General features: G+C 40.4%; 1 protein-coding gene across 4 annotated transcripts in view; it reads right to left on the bottom strand.

The window, feature by feature from the left end:
- mpped2a (metallophosphoesterase domain containing 2a) overlaps window positions 1-25,402 on the bottom strand; it is a 62,012-nt gene that overhangs the window by 32,246 nt on the left and 4,364 nt on the right. For all 4 annotated transcript variants that reach the window (XM_004066819.5, XM_023952237.2, XM_078944199.1 and 1 more), the window contains 2 exons: window positions 7,694-7,875; window positions 4,224-4,449 (listed from right to left, as the gene is read on the bottom strand). In XM_004066819.5, the coding sequence (XP_004066867.1) occupies window positions 4,224-4,449; window positions 7,694-7,875 (408 nt within the window). The remainder of the gene's footprint in view (window positions 1-4,223; window positions 4,450-7,693; window positions 7,876-25,402) is intronic.

Raw genomic sequence — 25,402 nt, 5'->3', positions numbered from 1 at the left:
AAGTGGTTTTTGTAGATGAAAAACAAAAAGAGAGAAGTCGACAATTTGAATTAAAAAAGTCTAAAAATATGAAATCAAGAATATTTCGAAAAATCTGGTGAGTGGCAGGGAAGCTGTACCTCAACACATCTGTAGAATGTTAATTTAAAGTCGTGGGAGTTTTTGGTATTTCCACTAAAGTTGAAAAAAGTCATTTAGCAAAACCTGTTTGTCAGTTTAGTGTAAAGAGCTGCGAGGGTTTTCTAGTCATCTATCAGCTGGAACTGTGTCAGAAAAACTTTGAGGATGGAAAAACCATGGATAACATTTTCAGAATTCAATGTTAAATGATTCCAAACTAACATTGATGTTTACGCTTTGTTTACAGCTGAGGTTAACCAGGAAGTTTAGTGTGACATTGTTTAAAGCGATGAAAACAATTTATTTCTAAATCTTTGTGTCTCTATTTGCTATGATTCGTTGATTCTGATTTCTTGTTCTAAACAAAGATGATGAAATAACATTTTAATTTTCATAGATCCAATAAGAAGACTTATAACAACTGTTCCAAGTTAAAATATTAAATAGTAAGAATTGTGGTTTGATTAGTGAATCGAATTGGATCAACACCTAAATAAGCATTCACAGCCCTACTGATTATCAAAGCCTGCCTGTTAAAAAAGATACAATTTTTAAGGGATTTGCTTTTTGCCTTAGTTGGCTAGAAACAAATGAATCTCCAGGAAACAACGATACATGATTTATTTCATTTTCCTTAGAATGCAAACATCTTGTTTTAGGATACATTTCCAGGGTTAAGCTGTTGTTTTTCGCCTGCAGCAGCAGAATGCAGAGGCTCCCAGCAGCTCGACCACACAGGCGGCGAGCTGCTGATGGAGTGAGGGGTCACTGCGGGGCTAAGTGAGACCTCATGTAGGGCAAGCTGGCCAGAGCTCGACGAGGTGAAAAGGTCGAGCCGGGGGTGGGGGAGTGGACCAAGCTGTCCACTCCGTCTCTCATGAGACCCTCGGCTATCACAACAGATCCTTACAAGCTCTCACACTAAACACTCGCTGGGGAGAAGGGGGCAGCATCCTTCCTCGTTTAAAATACTTTGTCCACCTCCTGCTCCCTGTTCTTATGAGAATGAGCTGCTAACTAAGAGATGACTGCCACCAAACAGTCATGGCCTGGACAGTTATTTCGGATCCACTCTGTATAGCAGAAATGGGTCAAGCAGAGGCGAGGAAGCTCCAGCTCCAGCTGCCACATGGCTACAGGTCAGATGAGGTCATACTGTGGATGACGGGATTTCCTAAAATAGACATTTGCTGGGTTTTTGAAATATTGAACAGATACAATTTTTAAAGAACAGAAATCTAAGATGGTGGTAGTCTCAGGGACACACAAATATAAAAAAGAACTGCTAACACCGCAAGATTAGGAGCTGTGTTGATGACAATACAGTGGAAATTTGTCACCATAGAATTAACAACCTGGCAGTAGGCCATCATACTAAATTTTGTAGTTTTTATTACCATTCCAAGTGAGCATGTTTCCTGTTTACTACATATTGTCTGTATGTGTCCATGTTTTCTGCTAATCCCACACATTTGTATGACCAGTTATCATTACAGTTGAGTTATTTAAGGTAAAAGTTCAAGATACACTTGCTGGATTCCAAATTTTACTAATAAAGTAATGTGATTTATTTGTACATTTCTGGAAATATTTAAGCCCCAGCTCTTAGAGTCTGACATGCCAACAAAATACGAAGATTTATTAAAGTTAATGATGAACTGCATATAAAATGTTTGTAAATATTAATTCAGGTTATTAGGAAAATTCATTGTGAAAATGATTTTTTTTTTTTATACAGAATGAACGCTTGTTATATTCATCATACAAGTTCATGCCCTTTATGAGGTAATTAAACACAACTCCCAACCCGGAATGATTTGCTTTGGGCAGCAATGGTGCAGTGGTAGAGTTATTGACCTCTGATTGGGAGATCACAGCTTTGGGTCCCATTACACAAGTATACCCCCTTTTTTCACACATCATTTTGACAATAGACACACATTATTCACTTACCAGCTATATCCTCATCCTAGTGATCTTTCCAAATCCAAAAGGCTTTTTAATAGGGGTGTAATAATTTATTTTTATATTCATTAACAATTTGATTCGATTCAATATTTGTGGTTGCCAATTCGGTTCATACTCGATTATGGTTCATTTTGAACAATCCAATTGGATCCGATTCACTGACCAAAAATGGATCCAGAACATCTTTAGCCAAAACTTTAACCAGTGAGACTCAGAGAGAAATATCTGGTACTGAACAGTGGAGCTGAAGTTTTCCAGATTTATGTTGTTTCTTGCAAGATAATCAAGTGTACATTAAAAACATGTACAAATAAACAAGTAAGCAAGAATTAATGACAAATCGATTCCCATTTTAGTTTCCTAACGTTCAGCCCACTGAAAGGGAACATTCTTAAAAACATTCAGGCACACTGTATGTGTTCATTAAATTCAAAGTGTATTGAAATGATGGACTTATTATTTTTGCTGTGTTGTCCACAGGGACGCACTTGGTCATTTTTATGTTATAGTAAAATCAACCCACCATGTCTCATCCAAATGGTACTCTCTCATTTCAATTCGATTATTCATTTATCTCATTTTGAAACCATTTTTTAACGGTACACGTCGATTTAATTCGATTCAATTCTGCCTCAGCAGATCGATCTAGTTCAATCCTAGGAATAGAAATCAATTCATTGATTAATTGTTACACCCCTACTTTATTAACAAACTGTCTGAAACATTCCATCCCTTTGTTAAACCGGACGTGCTTTAGAAGCAAGTGAAGGTTCTGAACTCATGGAGGGATGTATGAGCCGGGAATTTCACCGTGCATGTAAGGGAAGGCCTTTACCAAGGGGAAATGGCCACAATCGAACAAAGGTGAAGACACACTTTAAGCCTTAGTCACACGCACCCATACAGGGGGTTGACCTGTACGAGTTCTGCTGCTTTTTGGGTTCTTCGGGCCTAAACAACCCAAAAAGCAAATCACCTTTACCCATGGGTTGTGCGCTGGCTCAGTAGTGGCTCTGTGCTTCAGCGGTTTTATTCACTGAGATCAGAGATTGACAGCTTTTAAAGGAAAAGGGCTGGCCTCTTGGTAGGTTGACTGACCCTTTATGGCTGGCAGACCTGGCATTTGTTGAGGATCTTACTCATCATCTGAATACACTGAACAAGAGCCTACAAGGAAAAAAGCAGCTGTTTCCACATCTGTATGCCCACATGAAAGCCTCCTGTGTAAAGCTCCGCCTGTTTGAGACACAACTACAAAACTTTAATGCTGCACACTTTGCCGCATTGTCTGAAATCAAGTCTGCTCTTCCAAGGGTGACCTTTCTGCCAACAGGGAGAAATCTGTGTCTGTTATTGCGTCTCGTGAAAAATTCGAGAGCTTGTCAAAGATTTTTCTGTCATTAAAAAAAATCAAGCTGTTCTTGACTTCCTTTTTAAGAAGTGGAAGAGAGTCTGCAGTTAGAACGTATTGAAATGCAGTGTGATGATTCTCTGAGGAGTCAACATCAGCTTCTCTTCCTCCATGACTTCTATAAGTGTTTGGAAAAAGCCAAGTTTCCTCTGATGAGACGCTATTCAAAAAGAGTGATGAGCCTTTTCGTCTCTGCATACATTTGTGAACAAACATTTTCTCTCTGAACAAAAACAGACTGAGAACCAGAATGACTGATAGCCATCTCTGTAAAGTCCTTCGAGTCTCAACCACCAAACTTTCTCCTGACATGTCAGCCATCCTCCAGCCCAAAGCACAGCATCACTGCTCCCACTAAGGCCAACGTTCTTCACACTGTAGGTCAATTAGAAATATACACAATTTTCATGTGTCATTGTACAACTTATAGCATGTGGCCAGGACCTTGGTTGATTTTTCCACATTTGGCCGCCAATGAAGAAACTTTGGACATCCCTGCTCTACAGGCTCACCAAGCGATATGTGACCATGCAGGTCCTGTGCAGGCCCAATGCAGGTCTTCCCATTTTTCACTCGCAGGCAGCCCGTATTCACTAGTAAAAGCAGACTAAGACCTTAAAGTCTGAGATTCACAACAGTGGACACAGCCACACACAACTGCTACTATGCAATTATGAACAATCAGGAGTAATAAGAGACATCTGAAAGATAGATTTGCTCTTACCATGGTGTCCCATATATCCTGAATCCCTTAATGGTCACATCTGAATCCTGCAGGTATACACAGTTTGTGAGAAGTGACTGAACATCATCAAAGTCCTCTGGCTTGAGTTTGGAGACCGAAGGGAATCTGTAATAATCCTGCTTGATGAGCTCAGCCATGAAGTCCTTATCGAAAGTCAGCTCATGGTTACCTGCAATCACCACCTTAAACTCATATGGTAGACCACCTAGAAAGGAGAAGAAAAAACAATAATCAGCAGGTGGGTCATGAGTTCAGCAATACATACTGTATATAAAAATAAAATACTCGAATTGTCTTTCTTTGATACCAATATGTGACATCCTAACTATTTTCTTACAAGAGATCTGAGAAAAGTTTAGTAAAAAAAAAGTTTAGATGGCTGAGTTGAATTTTATTATTCAAAAGCATCTGCCCAAGTTAGTTGTCCTGGATGATAAAAGTTTTTTTGTAGCCTACGTGTATCTATTCAGGGTACATGGAGGACTGCTTACATACTGAAAAAACTACTGCCGTTGAATCAATATATATATATATATATATATATATATATATATATATATATATATATATATATATATATATATATATATATATATATCGGTCTGCTATATATATATAGCAGAAAAATGCAGACCAGACTGGTAGTTCTTCTATTAAAGTCCCCCCCCCCCATCATATTTTTGTAAATGTGTTCCCAGTGGTCTTTCAATAATGATTATATCGTTTTAGGCACAAATAATAAAACCTGTCGTTTTCTAGGACGTCGTTTCTGCAGAGCAGCAGGAGTTCATTAGAAAGTTGCCTTACAGTAATGGTCGGGACTGTTGGTGCAGAAGTAAGTCTCTACTGATATCCCATCATCCCTTTGTTTACACTCTCTACTGTTAGCTTACAGCTCCTCACACTCCCAAGCTAACATTAGTGGTGCAACAAAAATAGTGAGCAATTTCAGAGGTATCCAGCCGTACAGTTTGGATCCAGATTAAAGCTGATGAGGAAAACCAGGACGTACATGGATCTATTTGTCTGCAAGCGGATGATCAGAATGGAACGGAGCAGAGAGACTGTGGTCAGCCCATTTCAGTTTCTATATCACAAAAGAGCTTTTGATATGCATTTTTTCATCTGAATCTTATCCATCACAATTTAAATAAAGAAATACTCAGTAATGTAATTTTAATCTTAATTTTCTTTAGACGTGTCCTCTATCATGAGAAACATGCTACTAGAACATTTTCAATAGAGGATTTTCATAGGAGTGGTTCTGTACAAAAAGTTAAAATGTTGGGTTTTGGTTTAAAAATGTGTGTTGCCTCATTGTATTGCTATCAGGGCAAATTGACATTATTATTGGTTTAACTTCTAAATGGAAATTAGAAACTGAACTACATCCATTTTTTCCAGGTTTCCCTGACTTTATAATGTGTATAGAAATAAAAAAAGAAAACAGCAAAAAGGTACACAGGCAAAAAGATTTATTGTATGTTAAATCTAGCTCATATTTGTAAATGAGGTGGTCCATCACCCCACAACAAACCTCTAACAGTTTTTTGTCTTTTTATCCCACATTGTTTTGGCCGTTTAAAACAAAAATGTATTGAAATAAAATTAAGATAAATTATTGCTCTAAATGCTATAATAGAGTTTATGTTGAATAAATACTATTTCATTTAGGAGTTGTACTTTGAAAAGGCGGCTGGTTGGGCCTGCCCTGGGTGGGGCTGTTTGTGTGTGTGTGTGGGGGGGGGGGTCCCCACTATCTGGATGTTGAAGGTTTGGCAGGTTGGAGTCTCCACTGAGGCAATCAGTGGATGCCCTAACTGGTTGGGCTGCCCGACCAAAGCTCTCCCAGGGGGGGAGCTTGGTGGCAGAGGCCTGGGCCTGCCCCAGGGACCAGCTCTTTCTTAGCTCCTCTCTCTTTACGTGGGGTGGGGGATGTGGAACCTGGGGGTTCGACTCTCCAAGCGACACTGGGGAGACCTGGGCTCAACGCCGGGTGACAATTGTTCCATCAATGGGGCTTCAGTCTATCAGTTGTCCCCGACCTAGCCTCCTTCCTCCCACAACCACTAATTAGGGTGATGTGTGTGTGTGTGTGTGGGGGGGGGGTCAGCCTGTGATGCACGTTGGGGGGTGGGGGGGTGGGGTCAGCCTGTGATGCACGTTAGGGGGGAGGAGCTACTTGACAGCTACTCCCATGGTTGCCACCCAGATTAGGGCCCCTCCCCTCTCAGTTTTAATTGCACATTAGACATGTAGGACCATGGGGGGGGTGACTGATCATCGCCCAGGCGATTATCGGCACAGATGTAGGTTGTTTTGACTTATATTGGTATCTGCCTTTCTTTATTATTATTCGCCAGGCCAATATTGAACTGGTCATTTTGTCTTAGGACAAGTGCATCTTCAGCAAGGTTTCTACAAATTTCAAGCCCAAGAGAAGCAGTTCTGTTGCAGAACACATGGAATAACTTTGCTCTTTGCACCACAATCTAGTGCAGATAAACCATTTTAACTGTCTTCTCCACCAAATGGTACATCGTATTTAGGAAACACAATATTAAAAACATTTTTAAAAAATCTAAAAATATGATGCTATGTCTGTTATTTTTGGAGCCACTTATTTGCTGTTTTATGCACTGCATTTGCTTTTTAAATAAAGTTACTGGTTGGTGTTTGTATTATTTTATATTTTATATGCCAATATTTTCACTTCTACTACAAATGAATGTTGTCTCGAAATATTGGTTATCTGCCTTCTTAACTACTAATAATTGGTATCAGCCCAAAAAAAAAGCGACCTGTCAACATTTTTTGACAGCAGCTCCTCCCACACAGAGTGGGACCGTCCGGTTTTAGGACAAGCTTCAAGCTGTAAACTCACTGCACATCAATAAAGAGGTAGCGGACACGAATTCAATGCAAGAATTGCACTTGGTGTGAGCACAGCATTATGCAGTTGTGTGGGTTTTCTGTTCTATTATGACATTTAGAATTGTGCTCTCTAATGTACCAACTGAATAAGAAAGGATAGAAAGAACCATGACCCAATTAATTCAAATTAAATACAACAAAACAACTATGTGGCCGGCATTTCAGTCAGACAGGAAGCATCTAATCCATTCAACCAAAAAATTGTCCAGAACCATCAGGATCCAGAGATAAATACTGCGCATACACAAACATGCACACTCACAAATCTTACACACACATCACATAGCCAGAGGCAGAGGTTAACGGTTAACTGATTATGGCTGTTGGGTTGAAGAATATGAACTGGACACTTTAGCCCAGCAGCTGAAGGGTCAACAGAGGAGGGGAGGTTTTTGTGCGGTCTGGTTGCTCACAGTTCAGCCCTTCACCAGCCAAACGCCTCAGCTGAGTGTGAGGCTGAAAGCGCTGCATGGTGGTGAGATGCAGGTAGATGTTAGGATTGCACAGATGCTTACCTAGCCAGTCATTGAACTTCTTGACTTCAGATGGCAAGCCCAGCTCAGTGAAGTCCCCCATGTGTAGCAGCACGTCGCCATATGGCATTTGGATACCGTCGGTGCGCGAGTGTGTGTCTGAAACACACACAAACCTGGTGTGTCCTGCTGGCTTGGGAGTGTCATAAGGGATGGGGTCCACCCTGGACAAAGAGAGACATAGATAACGAAATTCATAACAGAAATACCATTTTTACAATTTCAGTTTTTAAAATGTCCTAACCAACAAGTAGGAATTTCAAAATTACTTTTGTGCCACTACAAAATGTGACATACAGCTCAACCAGAACTTCTGGCAGTGCTCCTAAAATCTTAGACCATCCTTCATGGCAAGTGAGATCCGTGTCAGCAGTAATTGTTATCTTCAGGTGGTGGCCGCTTTGTTCAGGAAGTTGGAACAGAGAGTTGGCTTCAATTACAGTAAGAGCAAATACCAAAGTCAGAGTTTGGGTTGTATTGCCGTCAGTTAGACAAACATTTTCTCAGTGTATGATGGACTCCAGCAGGGATGTCCTTTGCCACCAGTTCTGTTTTTATGAACAGAATGAACAGAATTTATAAGCGAAGCGGTGAGAGTCAGATTTAAGAACTGAGGCATTTCTGCATGTTCCTGCTGGTTTCATCAAACTAGGACCTTTAATGTGCACTGAAGTGGTTTGGGCTCTGGTGTAAAGTGTCTGGAATAAGAATTAACAACTCTAAGCCTTATGATTCTGGATTGAAAAAAGTGGTTTGCATTCTCCTGGTTGGTGGAGAGCCCCTGCCCAGATGGAAGAGTTTAGGTATCTTGTTCAAAAATGAGGGACGTATGGAGATTGAGACTGAAGGACAAATGGCAATTGCAGTAATGCAGTCGCTGTATCAATCTGTTGTAGTAAAAAAAGGAGAGACAAAACAAAATCTGGACATGAACTCTGGTTCTGACTAAAAGGATAAGATGCCAGATATAAGCATCTGAAATAAGCTTCATCCACAGGGTGACCAGGCACTCCCTTGGACATAGAGCAAGGAGCTCAGTCACCTGTGAGGAGTTCAGAGTGAAGTCACTGCTATGGCCTCCCTGGGGAGGTGTTTGGGTCATGTCCCATAGGGAGAAGGTTCAGGCGACAACACAGGTAGAGGGACTATGTCTCTCCGTTGGACTGGGAACAGCCCCCATAGGGGTCTCCTGGGAGAACCGGGGGAAGTTTTTGTGGAAAGGGAGGTCCAAAAATCTCTACTGCCCCAACAAACTAGCACCAGAGGAAAGATGGACATTCTGCAAATGTCAAACTAATTTTCTTAGTTTAACATTGTTTTCCACCTTAAAAGTATCACCTTTCATGATTAGGCTGCAGTTTAAAGCATGCAGCCTTTTTGTGTTATTATAAAGTAAGTAATCCATTTTTGTCATGTGATTTATTGATACTTAAGGATTCTTAATTTCTGTCTGATAGAAGTTATAAACCAGAAAATGATAAATCATGTAATAAAATGGTTACGGTAGAACAGGGGTAGGATTAGCTAAATTCACTTCCCTCCACTCCCTTTCAAGTAATCTTTAATTTCATGTCTAATTATCCTAAGTTTGATACGTCTTTGTTTGAATGTATAAATGCTGATTGTATTGTTTTGTGCATTTTTCTTATTTGATTGCTTGAAATAAACCATTTCAAATCAAATCAAATCAAAGTGTTCAGGCACATGGACTAGATGCCAATTCAACCCCAACATAGAAGTAAGGATAAAGCCATAAACCAGATTACTTCACTGTGAAAAATAAACGTGTTTCAGTCCATAAGCAAAAAACGTTGGGCTAAATGCATTTAAAAAAGGAACTATAACAACAACCACTCTCTGGTTGATTTGTGCTCACAAGAGGTTATCTTCTTGCTGCCCAAGATTGGTTTAGCAGATAGTGAATTATGCATAAAGATTCTGTCTTTTCAATCTAGTATCTTTAAAAAAGACAAGTCTGTTTAAAAAATGCTCTTTTCATTCATCCTTTGTTTGTTGTAGGCCTGTATTAATAAAGGAGGATAAGCTAAGAGTTTTTCTGAAAGGAAGGAGGTGAAAGAAAAACTCCCATCTTGTCTGTAATTGAAGTCTACAAGCCCCTTAGTCCTCTGCCACAAGACAATTATTTCATTAGAGGGGATGCCACTCGGTTGACAAAATCAGATGCATAATCAACCCAAGAATCTCAAACCTCACCCGCACGCACAAAACCAGCATGTTTGAGCACTTTCATACAGCAGATAAAATCTAAATGTTTCAGAGAGAAAAAAATGTATTAACAGCCACTTTCTGCACAAAAGATCATCTTAGAGCAACGATGAATTGCAATGCTTTGTTTCTTTGAAAAGAATGATCCACACAGAGAAGAGTTCTTTCTATCGAAAGATATGTCAACGTTTCTAAATGTATTTATTAGGTCAAAAGCTCAACAAGAGCGTGAAATTTATCAACTGGTGGTAAATGTCTTTTTCAAGAATATTTAGACAAATATCTCGTGTCTAAACATGTGTGCATACCATCATGACAATGCTACAATGCGTTATGCATCCGAAAGGGCTTAAATAGATTCCACCTTACTCCTGACAAAGTTCCAATATTTAGAAAAAAATTCTGGATTAAATCCTTTTTGGTAGCTGAACAATAAATCTAAAAATGATTGTCATCACAATATCAGCATGCGCAATATGTGTATTGCAAAAAATGGTGTAAACAGCGAAAAAAAGATCACCTTAAATGTTTATGCCCATGCGTAAATGGCGTCTACTTATATAGCGCTTTTCTACCTACAACGCCCAAAGCGCTTTACACTCACAGAAACATTCACCCAGTCACACACACATTCACACACTGGTGGCGGCTCCGCTGCAGAACACTGGCGCCAACCTACCACCAGAGGCAAGGTGAGGTTCAGTGTCTTGCCCAAGGACACTTCAACACATGGGTGTGCAAGGCGGTAATCGAACCTGCAATATCACAATCATGGGTCGACCGCCCTACCGCTGCACCACAGCCGCCCACAGTAGACAAAGAAACCTTGTTCTCAAAGAAGCCCCAGCGCACACCACCTACATTGTTCTTAATTGTTGTCCATTATAGTTTTAGCCAGTTCTATCAGAACAGCTTTGAGTCTAAACTGAGCCAGCAGACGCAAGTTTGGGCGTCTTGTATTAGGGACGTCAGTCTGTCAGTCATGACCCAGAGCTCATGACCACAGATAAGTATTGGAAGAAAACAGCTCAGCTTTCTGACTCCACTCCGTCTTACCACATCGGAATGACAATAATCGTATAACAGAGCACGCCGCTCCAATCCAGATGTCCATCTCACGATCTCTAGGCTCACTGAACAAGACCCCAAATTACTTAAACTCCGCCCCATGGGGCAGAAGCAATCCCCTCACCAGGAGAGGAAAACGCACCTTTATCTGGTCATGTATGTATGTATGTACAAAACAAAATAACTCACAAAATACTCAGACGGATAATATTATTTACTTTTGGCTACGTTAAATAAGTCTTTCTGCTTCTCCAATTACACGCACACGGACACACACTTGTTTCCATGAACCAGTCGTTGCACATATGTTGCGGGCAGCTGCTGATTAGATTTGGTGCTCTCTGGTGCCTGAACATTGGAGCTTTCCCACATTGATGGATTCTTATATTGAAGAAAGGATGAATGCTGAACTGCATGAGACAGAAAAAAAGGCACATGAACACAATTAAAACATATCGATATCAGGGGGGAGAGAAACCACCTTCATATCTTTTTCTTCTTTCTTTAAGATTTAATCAACACAGAAAACGTAAATAAAACTCAGCAGCCCCATCAGTTAAAGCTGGCTCAGGCCCAAAACCTTCATGAGAGTGATACAATGCTCTCACAGACTCATACACACTATAAAAGTCAGAGCCCTGGCTTTTTCTGTGAACATGCAACTGCATAATCATCCAAGTTTGCATTTCTCATGCACACAGACGTTCAGCAGTGCAACAGAGGTCTCTGATGCACCAGAAACAGACACAGGGAGTATGAAAGAGCCAAGGACTCTTCTCCAGTGACAAACTGAACGGTGTCCGTATTAAAGTTTATGTTAACATGCCTGAGCTTCACAGTGACATCAAGAAACTCAACCCAAGAGGAGTTTGGAGGTGGGGACAAAGTATAAATGCTAATGCAAGCAGGAAGAGGAGTGTGCTCTGGATACGACAATAACATTAAAGCTGACACAAAAACACAGTGTGGTTACACAAATTTGTGTTTGATGAAGAAATATAGGATCCTTGACTCAAGTAACTTTAACTTCAACTCACTTTTTATTAATAAAATATGAATAAAAATAATAATATCATCCATGTTAAACAGCATCTATGAGTCTTTCCGGAAAAGGGTAAATTTAATTAACTTAATTAAACTTTGACCATTATCTGCTTCTGCCAATTCCAAAACAGGACAAAAAGAAAATACTTTATGACTGAGGTTATCCCTAAGAAATTCATGAAATGCTTTACCGGTAACCATTCTGCAAATTGTGAATAGGCTAAAGTCATTAATGTCAATATCAACACATTGCTGTGAGATGATGCTCATTTAAGAACACAGGTCAGCCTAAGCGATGATAAATCACAGTTATAGTTCAGAGTGTAGCTGTCGCTTTCTGCCTCATCTGAGGTTTTATAAGATCTGATTGATCGTAATAGCGTAGACGATATCTTTTTCTACTTTTCTATTGTCTTTAACCTTAAAACCTCAAGCTCTACATGACTTTAGTTATTGATCAGTATATTTAATTAAGCAAATATGATTTAAGTGTATTTGTTTTTTTCTGTGTATCAATGAATTTCATCATTTCTGTAATGAATCTGTGTTTTTTTTTTACTGATTTGACCACAATGCTTAAAATCAATCAAAAAGTTTCCAAATGCAGCAGTTAGCTTTTTAAATGTGTTTAATTTTAAATTTGCTCATAAGCCACACGCAATTGAATTGTTAAATAAACATTAAGAGTTTGCTTCACCTAGATCTCCAATTTAATTGAATATATCTAAAGTTACAGCTTTTAATATTCAAATATATATATTTATATATCCGTGCAAGAACAGCGAAAATTCCCAACCCCACGTTCCCCCCACTTGCAGACAGCGGTGTCGTTAGGCACTGATGCTGTGATGCAAAATACTATGCTAACAAGTTGCTCTGTGTGTCACCTACATGTAATCACACACCAGTTTAATATGAATATGGAATATGTTCATCACTGCAATTTATCTCTTTTTAGCAAAGCCTACCATAATCCTTCCTTCTGCATTCTTCTTTCTCATCACCCCTGTTTCCCTCAAACCCATGTCTGTTAAAAGTCTGCTCCAATCACTGCTCACTACACTAGATTTGCACTGGATCTCCTCATTCATCTCCCACCAGAACTTATCCTTGTCCTCTTTCTGACATCCTAGCTGAGGAGCACTGACAACATTCAGCATTCACTTCCCCTTCCAGCTTCAGACTCATCCCCCAACCTGACAATCTCTTAACTTAAGACTCTGGATTGTTACTTAGATGGTGATCTGATTCAATTCACAAATCAAGATTAATGATTTGCAGCTCAAACTACAATTCTTACGATATTCTTACGATATATGATGTTTGAATAGCTGTTATATGTTCAGGGTTCTTACACTTTAGCGATGGTTTCCCAAAACCGCCCCAGCTGTCCTCCAGTTCCATCTGTATGAAGCCCATTTGCTAGACTATTCAAACATGTAGTTGTACAGTTAGATAAGCTAATTCTTCTCCAAGAGTTCCAGTACATCGTCTGTCCATCCTGGGAGAAGATCCCTCCTTCATGTGGACATCCCTGAGGTTTATAAATAAAATTGAATTTTGCCCAATATTGTAGTCAGGATTGATTCACAAATGAAATAAATAAATAAACAGTTCATCCTGGTCAATATTTAATACTTCCCGATGTTTTTCTCTGTGATGTTTGTGGATAAAGTCAGTAAGAGGAACAGAACAGACTGGAGATGCTGTGACGAGAACATGAACTTAACGGCTCATGTCTATGACACGGACACATTGTGGCTTTTCTACTTTTAATTGCAGCTCATCTTACAGTTTCCATCAGCAGATGAGGTTAGTGTCCAGCATGTTTGAGGTTCTTTGCTTTTGTAGTTCTTAAGAAGTATTAGAACAGAGATCACCCGTGTTTTTTTTTAATTGAATGCAACACGCTTCCATAGTAAAGCCATCATTACCCGTTAAAAAAAAATGATCTGACCCTTTCATGTGACTCACCAGCCCCGCTTCTCTCATGCTGCTGATGTCAAAGGACTTGGAGCAAAGTCTGCATTTTCCACGTTTCTGGTGCAAAACGCGTTTCAGGGTCTTTCATTAGCCACAGTTAATTCCTCTCCTTGAAAAGCCATTTGCTGTTAAAGTTACATTTCGTAGCATTTCACGATAGCAAGGTGAAAGCATCATGCACTGCTTTACATTGCAGTAGAGCAGTTTGAACAACTCAAACTCCTTTATAGCAACGTAAACTCCCATCATCAACAGCATGAGGCTGATTTTCTGCCATAAATTAAATGAAAATATATATTTTTTAGTGTTTTTAGCATCCAATATATTAAAATTTCACGACTTTTCCAAAACTTTACAAAGGATTTTGTTTTTCACAAACTTTTCAAGGAAATTGCATTTTTCATTTCCAAAACTTTAATTTCCAGGTTTTTCATGACCGTACGAACCATGTATGTTGGATGTCTCTTTTTACTGCATGCATGTAGACTAAAATAATATTTATTAAATCACCATCATTCATTCCTTTATTTAGAACAGTAAATCAGAACACACAAAATGCAACAGAAGAAAAAAACAAAGATTTGCCCTGCAGAATGCCTCCACCGGACCAAAAAAGCACGTAAAAAGTGAGAAGCCTGACGTTGATACAGACGTTTAAAATTGGTCAGCAAAATATAGAGTTTATAGAAGGACTGCAGAGTGCAGGACTTCCACAATTTCTGTCTCTAGTTGCTTTAATACCTGACCAATGAGTGAGGAGAAATTTGTTCGCATGGTTTTTCTTTACTAGCTTTGTTACGAATTAGGAAAGGCCGCCTCTCATTACAGACCAAATGCAAGGTTCAGGGGCCTCATTTATAAAACTTTGCGTAGGATTTGCGTCTGAAGTGGCGTACGGATGAAACATAGGATGTGCGTACCCAAAGAAATATTCAGATTTATAAAACCGTGCGCACGCACATCCTACGGATGTTTCCCTTAATAAATCACAACTGATTCTAAATGCAGCGCAGCTTTTGCGGCTTTATGACACGCCCATAGTTGCCCATAAATAGTGAAACACTCACAAATGAATATTCATTGATTGCGAAACCATGGCACACACAGAGAGGAAATGAAAAAAACTTAACTTCACTCAATGTGAAGTAGAATTTATCGTTGGCGAGGTGGAAAAGAGGAGAAAAATGTTGTTTGGAGGGCACAGTGTGGGCATTACTAATACCAAAAAGCCACGTGAGTGGCAGACGCCGTTAATGCTGTAGCCTCACAACCTCAGACCATGGTTAACTAAAAAAGAAATGGTCGGACATCAAAGTCGAGGCAAAAAAACGTTTGGCGCTGCATCGCCAGAGTGTGTCTGCCACGGGGGGGGGGGGGGGGGGGGGGGGGGGGCATCGGAGCTGACCCCTCTTGATGAGAGACAAGCGGCAAGAATTGGAGTGTGGAGTGGAGTGGTGACTGAGGCGCAGGGGGACGCCGACGCGCCAGATGCACCGGGTGACACCCCCCCAAAAGCCCGCAGAGGTCCAACAGGACGGCTCGAGGAAGTCTGAACCGGCTCATAAGCCACTCGTCCTCGTTTGCCAGCAAGTCTTCTTGCTGTCTAAAGATGCGTTCACTCCGAATTCTTCCATTTGCCACATCTTCTAAGAGCGCAAGATCAGCCATTGTGCGTCATTACGCATTGTGATGGGGCATTTTATTTCCCTCCATTTAATTACATCTGACAAGCTACAGATGTCGGTAATAATCGACGTGGAAATGGGAAATTGTTCAGCAAATGTAATTTCTTGTTGCTTTCTGAATGGTTGAGACATACGCCATCCATTGTTTTATCAAAAATAAAACAAACTAAAGGCATATGCATGAATACCATAATTCTGTAGCTTATGAAGAAATGTTTTAATATGTAAACAACTTTCCCTAGTGGACAATGAATGCATCTCTCTCTATCTATCCATCTGTCTGATTGCACCTATATCTGCTCCGCCAGACGGACACATTGACGGGAATATCAGTTTTGTACATTATTTCGTTCTGTTAACTATATTATTTATGAGGAAGAATTGCACAACATGCCAATATTGCAGAACATATTTCACTTTTCTTTCTGCAAATAAGTGTTCATTTGAATTTCTGCTGATCGATCAAACGGGTGTTCGTGTAGGCTGTTAATTGTAAGACTTACTTTGTGAAGTCTTCATGTTATTTCTGAGAGGCAGTATTGTCATTTTCACTTTTACGTGTTTCTTCCATCTGCCGACGGTGTCGGCGTTTCTCATTTCACCCGTTTTTGTGCGTACGCCTGGGTCAGAGCTTGCGTGAAGGACCGCACATTTTCCGGTCAAGTTTGCTTTTTATAAATCTCAACTATTGCGTAGAGAGTGGCGTACGCCTTCTTTTGTGCGTACACAACGTTTATAAATGAAGCCCCAGAACTTGATCCGGACCAATTTAAGCGTACTGGGTCTGGAACAAACTGTTTTCCTTGTCTGAATACACCCAAAGGCTTTAGAATCTGGACAAAAAAGGACACCTGATCCCCACAGTGCATTCCTATTTTTACCATCAATGAGAGACAACAATTAATTGAGCAAATAAAGGCTCTCTTTAGAAAAATTACCCAACAGACCTGCAGTTTTGTCAACCTCTTTTCCTTCGTCCAATCTTCCAAACCCAATGTTCGATCTGTCAAAAAGGCTGAGTGATAACTGCAGTGTGGCCCTGTGCTCTCCTTCAAAGGGCTGTGCAAAGTGGAGCAGAATGGGCTCACAGAGGACCAAAACCCAGATTCAATGACTGATAAATGACTGCAAAACATCTGTACTTCATTATCCCTTTGTCATCTTGACAACATTTGACAGTTATGTGCCATTTTTGCTGGGGGGATAGAAATGATAAAACAATCAAAGGTTGTGACAGTTCAGCACTTTCACAACCTCTGATGTAGTTCTCACTCTTTCAGAAGAAAAGAAAATTAAAACTGTGCCCCTGATTTCCTCTGTCTGAAACCCTCTCATTCCCCTCCCCCTGTTATAAACACACATATTAACACGCGCAGAATCACAACCTTCACTCCTTCGCAAGAGCATTTCTCTGGAAGACGCGCAGAGCGCCGCTCTTATCTTGTGCATTGCAGCTGTCTGAGCTAATTCAATAAACCTCAGAGGAACAAAATGAACAGAGAAATAACACAGAAGAGGTGCTGCTGGTGTGTGGATCCACGACTGAGCCAGCGCACGAACAAACAAAAGAAAAGCCCAATGATGATTTGGAGAAATGAAATCCTTGAGGAAAAAAGACAACAAGAGCAAAACATGAAGATACTTTTAACATGAATCCTTATCAGAACTGGTCTTCAGCAGCAGTGAAAGATGGCCTTGTGCTTGGCTGCCCCTCCCCCTTTACTTCATTTGTTCAGCGAGCAGCAGCCCTTCCATAAAAGCCCAGTGCAGAAAACACAAAGGCTGCGCAGGAATATCCGCACTGGAGGAACCTTCCGGCACTGCGCTGGGAAATAAATTGCTTCTGCTAATGCCCCTTTCATTATGGCACAGCCCTTAATTGTACAGCTGACAATCCAACTGGCTAGAGGGCAGATGGGAAAAGGTTGCAGAGGCAGTCAAGAAGTGCCCCCTTAAGGCTAACCACCAACAGCAGACAGGAGGCTGTATGTGAGCCGGTTACCTGTAGAGGCAATGGGGTCTCAGGCAAACATTTATAATTATGGGATTGTAACAAGATTAATTCTAATAAAATTCTTTGAAATGTTTGTTTCTCAGCTCATCTTTAAGTCATTTTAAAAAGTATATGCAAACATAATTGAAATATTAGGCAATTACAGTTCAATTATATTTTAACAGCTACAAAATATAATTTTTGGCAAAAAAGTATTAATAAGAAAAGCTCAAGTTACTTTAAAAACCAGAAGAAAGCATCCAGCTTTACTTTATTTTTTTCATTATTACCAAATAGTTTACAGCTAATCCAGTGAAAACCACTGTCTGTATCTGAGAACTGGACTGAGTGACCGCTGCCCCTTGCATTTCAAACAGGAATTGCTTGCTGGCTCCAAAATCCCATAGACTTCTATAGAGAAATAGACAGCTTTTACTCAGTCTTTTTATTTGTCAGAATAACCATTCTTGCTCTAATCCCTTTTTTAACTTGTTATTGATAATCCTGATTTATTTTCATAATCATTTTTCTGTAGTGCAAGTTATTCAAGTTATAAACTGGCCAAATAGATGACTCAATAAAAGTGGGTGGTGCTGGCCCAACATCGAATGCTAAAACCTTTGACAAATTTTGGACCAATCACTGCTTACTGATGAATACTGGTTCAAGGCAGCGTCTGTATCAAGAAAAAATGGCGACTGAATTGACTTTATTTAGTTGGAGCCAGAAATACAACATTTTCTTTGGGTGATGTCACTCACTTTGTCCAGTTCGCTTATACAGTCTATAGTTATAATGGATAAATATGAATTAGCCTTAATGCATACCTATATTTTTAAACTGAATGAATGATACATCAGTGTTACTTCAAATAGACTGTGCAGTGAAGGCAGAAGACTAGCTTTTGAAAAATAGTGGATTTTTTTCTTGTTGTCAACTAGAACAAATCCACAAGTTTTTTTTTAAAGAATTAAAAAAAATTTTTTTCAAAAACTATATTACTATATGGTGTCAAATTATTATTCTTTTAAATATACATTAGTGTACTGTTAAAGTTTATTAACCCTTTAACACCAAAGATGTCGCTAAAACTAGGGGTGTAAGAAAAAAATCGCGATAGTTCATTTGGCAATAATTGTTTTGATTCAAAATGCTGCCAGGGCAATATTTATTTAATTATTTCTGAGCGTCCTTTAGTGTCCGACTCTTGTTGTCCACTTCACCCTCCGACCTCTAGTTGGCAGCAGAGAACACGGAGCCTCTTTCAGCAGCACAACACCACACAAGACAACAGGAAGACTGCAGCCAGAGGCAGCATGTTTCGTTGTTATGAGAAATGAACTACTTAGTTTTTACTTGGGATGAATACCAAACAGAAACTCTGAGCCATGTTGCTGCCAGCAACATATAAAAACGTGGATTGCTGTGCTTTTTAGGGGCTCAGATAAATATGAGTGAAGCATGGTAGCGGCTAAGGCTAATGCGCTTAGCATCGGCTAAAATGCCATCGGCAAAGCGGGCTAAAGTTCTGCAGAACCTCCCAGCAAGAGATTCTAGTTTCTGATGGATCAGAGGAATGTGTACAACGCTCTGAATAAAAGGCCGCCATTGTAGTGATGAGTGTTACCAGTTTGCTTCCACGTGTGAGAAGCGTGCCTGCAAGGTGCAGCAGAGAAGACTGATATGTAAACAAAGCACCTTTGTCACATTAAAGTAACTTTCCTTCATTCTGTCACGCTGTCTCATCATCACACTTAATTGTTTCTGGAAAGAATCAGTGTGAGCCTGCCAGCCCCAAGCCTCCTGCCTTGCCGCACAACGCCACACCAGATGGTTTGGCCACGTTCTATGTCTTCCCTCTTACAATCCGACGCGATCCATTTTGCAGTCTAACCCAAGAGCAGCGGGCTGAAAATGATGTCAAGGCAAACCCTGTTCTCGGTGGACAGACGTCATTGCGGGAGATGTTAAACGTTATGGGGTTGCTATGATGGATGCTGAGCTTCTGGCAAAAAACGGCAGAAAATGGAGGCCCTTGTTTTTCTTGGTCGGCTCTACGTTTCGGGAAGGGGCATCCCCCCCCCTGCAAGAGTCTTGATGATGATGATATAAAAGGAAAGCATTTTGCCGATTACCACTTGCTCCACAGAGAAAGTGGGTGTGTGTGCTAAACTGGGGGGGGTGCTGGCAGCGCAGACTCCACCTGGAAGGGGCTGTTCCTCACTTATTTACGTCACAATGTGATTTCTACTTGTTTTCGTCTATTGGGATGGGCTGGTGCTTAACGCAGGTTTTAGAGGAATGTTTAGAAATGCATGAATGGATCAAACTGTGTTTTTTTGTGAATAATTAACAATATAATACACTAAAAAGCTCAAAAAGTTGACTTTGCATGATATAGGCCATTTAAGAAAGGACAGGGATCTCAAAGACCAATGAAACTCAGACTAAACAGAAGTCTGCACAGCCTGCAGTTCAGGTCAAAAGGGATTGATTCATTGTAGGACTGTGCCCTCCCAGGGCAGAGAGGCTAAAAACAGCAAAATTTCAAAGAGCTCCATCACCAAAATAAAAAGATCTGCACATTGTCAACCATTGCCGTAACCGCTCCGCCATCAACTTCAGCACTACCATCCCAAAAAGAACAAGCTTCAGGTCAGGGGGGTGGGAAGGGAGGGCTTAATCAAAGGTTCTCCTGTTACAAAATTTCTTCCAGCTCACCCAACAAGCAGAGACGAGTGAAACGGCCAATAGAAACAAAAAGAACACAGAATAGGACCCATTTTTGTTTTGAGAGGAGCCTAAACACAAAGGCAGCGAAGAAAAGGACAAACAATAATAATAAATCAGTTATACATAAAACTAAGAGTGCCCATAAATGGAGTATTCATACAGGTGTGAATGCTAGCAGTACACATGTAGACACATCAAAGATAAGTGCAGGAAATTTTCATAAAAAGGAGGGGAGGAATAAATACAGCTACCAGCACTGTAAAAACAATGATCATGTAACATTAACAGGCTGAAAGTTCATTTTGTGCCTCAATGATAGCAAATTAGTCAACATACAATGTAAAATGAACTAAAATAAATCATTCTACAGTTTTATTCCACTGTTGTTGTTTGAAGTAAGGAGGCTATTTGTAGTAGAGTTCTTCTTAAAGTTCTATTCTGGTTCATCTGACTAGATTACATTCATTCAATCCTCTTCTGGATCGTCCAGATGCTCTCTAGCAAACTTTAGACGGGCCTGTACATGTACTGGCTTTAGCAGGGGGGCACGTCTGGCACTGCAAGGTTTGAGTCCCTGGCGGCGTAGTGTGTTACTGATGGTAGCCTTTGTTACTTTGGTCCTAGCTCTCAGCAAGTCATTCACTGGGGTCCACATGTGGTTCTGGGATTTTGGCTCACCATTCTACAGATCATTTTGACCCCACAAGGTGAGATCTTGTGGGGAGCCCCAGATGAAGGGAGATTATCATTGGTCTTATATAGGGCTGAAACGATTCCTCGAGTTACTCGATTAGAAAAATTACTCGAGGCAAAAACTCTGCCTCGAAGCCTCGTTAAATTCCTATGACGCGCACTATACGCGCGGCGCAGGGATTTGATTGTGTCACACGGACCGTTTATTCACACGGACCTTTTGAATTTAGTTGGCGCGATGGCGGAGTATAGATCTATAAATAAAAGGCAGAAATTGTCTAAAGTGTGGGATCATTACACACTTAATAAAGAAGAGAACAAGGTGCAGTGTCTCTACTGCAAAATAGAGCTGGCATACCACAACAGCACATCTTCCATGATTCAGCATCTGAACAGAAGACATCTGCGTGACCGCTGGAACCCCGACGCCTTAGGCATCTTGCTTGATTGTAGGTGACCAAATACTTGTCCGTTAAAAATCAGACAATGTGATTTTCTGGATGTTTTTTCTCATTTTGTCTCTCATAGTTGATGTATACCTATGATGAAAATTACACGCCTCTCTCACCTTTTTAAGTGAGAGTACTTGTACAATTGGTGGCTGACTAAATACTTTTTTGCCACACTGTAGTTTACTTGTCTTATCCCTCCTCGTTTTCACACAGAAAAGTATCGATAAGAGAAGTAGTATTGATAACCCATCCCTACCAATGAGTAGGTTTAATGAACAAACAAGGTTTAACATGTTTGCAAAACCTGATAACAAATATGGCAGGGTCTTTTCCTAGAAGGTGGAATTCCTTTTTTTTGTGGACTCACATGAGTGAAAACAATTGACTGTATGTGAGAACTGCTTCGATCAAACACGCCAGGTTCCCTTTGGTCATTGTCACATCCATGTTGTTGCCATGTGGCTCCTTATGAATGATGCCGGCTTTTGCGAAAGCTCAAAGAACAGTGCAAGCAGACACGTTAGCCCAAGCTGTGGCGTAAATTGCCCGGCGCAGCCTCCCAGTCTTAGTAAAACTGTATCCGCTGTTCGACTGTGACTCACCGGGATGTCAAAAGTGAGCGGCACCTCATCCATACTGATGATGTGGTTGGGCTGGATAGGAGGGGAAGATGGACAGCTTTTCAATGTAATGGAAGTTGCTGAACTACCGTAGTCCTTGACAGGATGGAAAGATGGCACAGTTTCATAAAATGAAAGCACCAAGATGGACCTCATTAAAATTGCCCAATTTTCGATTCCTCTGCAAGCGTCACTGCCTTCAGTTGAATAGTGACCATAGAGACACTTCTCCCAGCTGTTCTCTGATCATGAATTCATCGCTTGAGTCGGTCTTCCAACTCGGCCCACCTCGCCTTGTTTCCGCGGAAACTCAGCTGCGTCTTTTTGACGTGTCAGAGTTCGTTTTCCAGCTTCCTCCACTTGCGAACCATGAATTCATTCATCTTGAATTCTCTCGCTGTTGCTCGATTCCCATGTTCCTCCGTGTAGCTGATAGCTTGCAGTTTAAACTGTGCTTAATAAGCGTGTCTCTTTGCAGGTTGCATTTTCAGGGTTTCCAAAACAATGTTGTTCTGCAAAATGCACATACCTACATTATTGTACTATTCGGGGGAGTGTCTTCTTTCACGTCCTCACTTCCCTCCTTATCGTTTTCATGCTGTCCTCTCCTGCGTCCTCTTTACCAAAGTCACACAACAACACATTAGGCTCACCAAGGTACATTTTGGAGAAAATTTAAAAACTTTTAGGTCCGCCTTATTCAGTATTTATAAGTTTGCACTACATGGCTGCAAAAGAGGTGGACAGAATAGGAGATGTCCTCCTTGCAGTCCTGACATAAAAGAGAACGTGTAATGATTTTGAGCAAAAAAATAATAAATCCAGTATTTCTGCAATTGAATCTTTGTAGCTGGTATCACGTGTAATACAGTTAGAAAAAAACTGTAACACTTCGAAGGCCATTATTCTGCTTATACTATATACAAAATAAATTAATATTCAATCAGTTTTTCGTACTTTATTCGTGCTATTTTTTCGGTTGAGATCACTTTTTGTGTATTTGTTACATGGTGCGACGCTTAGCCGGCTTATCCGGCACCGACCTCGACTGCAGCAGCAAAGTAAAGCGATACATGTGCTGATCGTCATGATGGGTTAAATAAAGTATCAGTTCAGAGAGAAAGTTGGATTTTTAGTCTAGTACTAGGACTTTCAAACATTCAAATATTATTTTACACCAATGGTTATTGTTTTGGTAATATGATTGTATAATTTAAATAAGTAGGAAGCTAAGTAGGAAGCCATTTCTGAACAAACCCCAAGCATACGATCAAGTTGCATTTCATTACACAGACGAGGAGAGGGAGGCTGAACAGGGGAAAAAAATACAGACAGCTTGGAAAAATAAACCAGACACAAACAGGGCAGGACACAGACGGACGTCCCATGCTCCGAAGAAAACTAACTCTGACTTCAGGGTCACGTTCCAATGCATTAGCTGGAAAGTGTGTGTGTGTCTGTGTGATAGAGATTGTATGACGATGTGTGCGCTCCACCAGCATGTTCTGAACTACACAAAAGACCCTCCTGTACTCCATCTGAGAAATCTCAATATTCTGTCGGGGGGGGGGGGGGGGGGGTGTTAAAAACATTGGAGCTGGGATTCCAATTCAAAAAAGGGGGCACCCTCCTCTCTCTTTCTGTGTCTAACACAGAAGTTACATTTTTTATGTTTGAATGATGTGAATGGCGAAAGAACCACCCGCACGCTGGATCCCCACCTCCCCAATCTAAACAAGTCTTTACTTTCCTAGAAGAGAACACACTTGAACATGATGGAGGGGGGATGGGCCTATAGCGTGATTGCAAGGTTCCCACTCAGACTTAAAGAATGACTGGCTTAAACACTGCAGGCTCTGTGGAAACCAGGAAATGGACTAATGTATTTATCCAAACACATATCTGCTGAGAGGCCCCACGGCCTCAATACATCCCCTTTGACTTGAACTTCATTTCTAAATCCTACCACCAACAAAGCGGAAAAAGGTCAGGAAATTAGTGACTTTAGGGGAATTTTTTCTTAGCTCTTTTGCCTTCTAATAGAAGAATCTTGGAGTGTTGGTCTCGTTATTTCAGTGAGTGCATCTTAAATTATTGAACATAATTACTACAGAGGAGAGCTTCCTTACATTTGACATGGGCAGTTTGAATTAACCTTCATCCAGACATTTGCTTCAGTGTCTTATAAAGGTACTGGTAAAGGAAATATGGAACAAACTAAAACATTGGTCCTTTGCTACAATGTTGTCTTCCTGTTTTTCAGATTTATTAGAATATTTTTTTTCTTTTTTCTTTTAATGTTACAGTGCATTGTGTTCTGTGTCCTGATTGGCTATAGACCACTGTCAATCAATCTCCTCCTTGCCGTGTCTCCTGTACAGAATGCATTCAGTTTGCCAAATCTACGTAGATCTTCAATTACGAGCAGATCTTTGTCTACATTCCATATCTTTTTCTACCAAGATTAGAATTTTACAGTTTCTGGAGAGCAGGAGGAGATTATCAGAAAATTCACCTCCGAGTTGTGGACGGGACTGTTGGTGCATAGTAAGCCCGCCGCCACTTCCCGTCATCCATCTGGCTTATAGTTCCTCACTCCCCCAACCTTACACTAGCGGTGTAACAACAATGGTGAGCAATAATGGAGCTATTCCGCCATACAGCTTTGAGCGAGAGTCAATTCAATTCAATTTTTTTGTATAGCCCAAAATCACAACAACAGTCGTCTCAATGGGCTTCGTAACGGTAATTGTAAAGTAAACATAAAATCAAAAGGATCATGAATACATAGAATTCAACCGAGATGTCAGCTCGAACAAGAAAAACAAACATGTTCATGGATCCATTTGTCTGCAAGTGGATGCATCAGAATGAAACGGAACAGGGAACTTGTGACCTGCCGATTGTAGCTTCTACCACCCAACTTCAAGCTCTTTTCAAACTCCTTTTTTTATCTGCTCCTGATTCACAGAAAAAAAAAAACAAGAAAAAAAAACTCGGAAACTTCGTTTTAATCCCAATTTTTTATATGTGCTGTCCATCATCAGAAAAATACTACAAGAACATGTTAAAAACACCATTTTCATTGAAGTGGGTCTTTAGGGTTGTTGAGGCTTCAGATGGCCATCAGACAATTCTATCACCTGTTTTCATACAGAAACCTTATAGCTTCAAATCTTTTGAAAAGCATCACA

The sequence above is a fragment of the Oryzias latipes genome, chromosome 3 (genome assembly GCF_053564925.1).
Source record: "Oryzias latipes strain Hd-rR chromosome 3, Olatipes_Hd-rR_3.1".
Taxonomy (NCBI): Eukaryota; Metazoa; Chordata; class Actinopteri; order Beloniformes; family Adrianichthyidae; genus Oryzias; species Oryzias latipes.
Note: the sequence above shows the minus strand (reverse complement) of the source record. Positions and strands in the feature narration are given on the sequence as shown.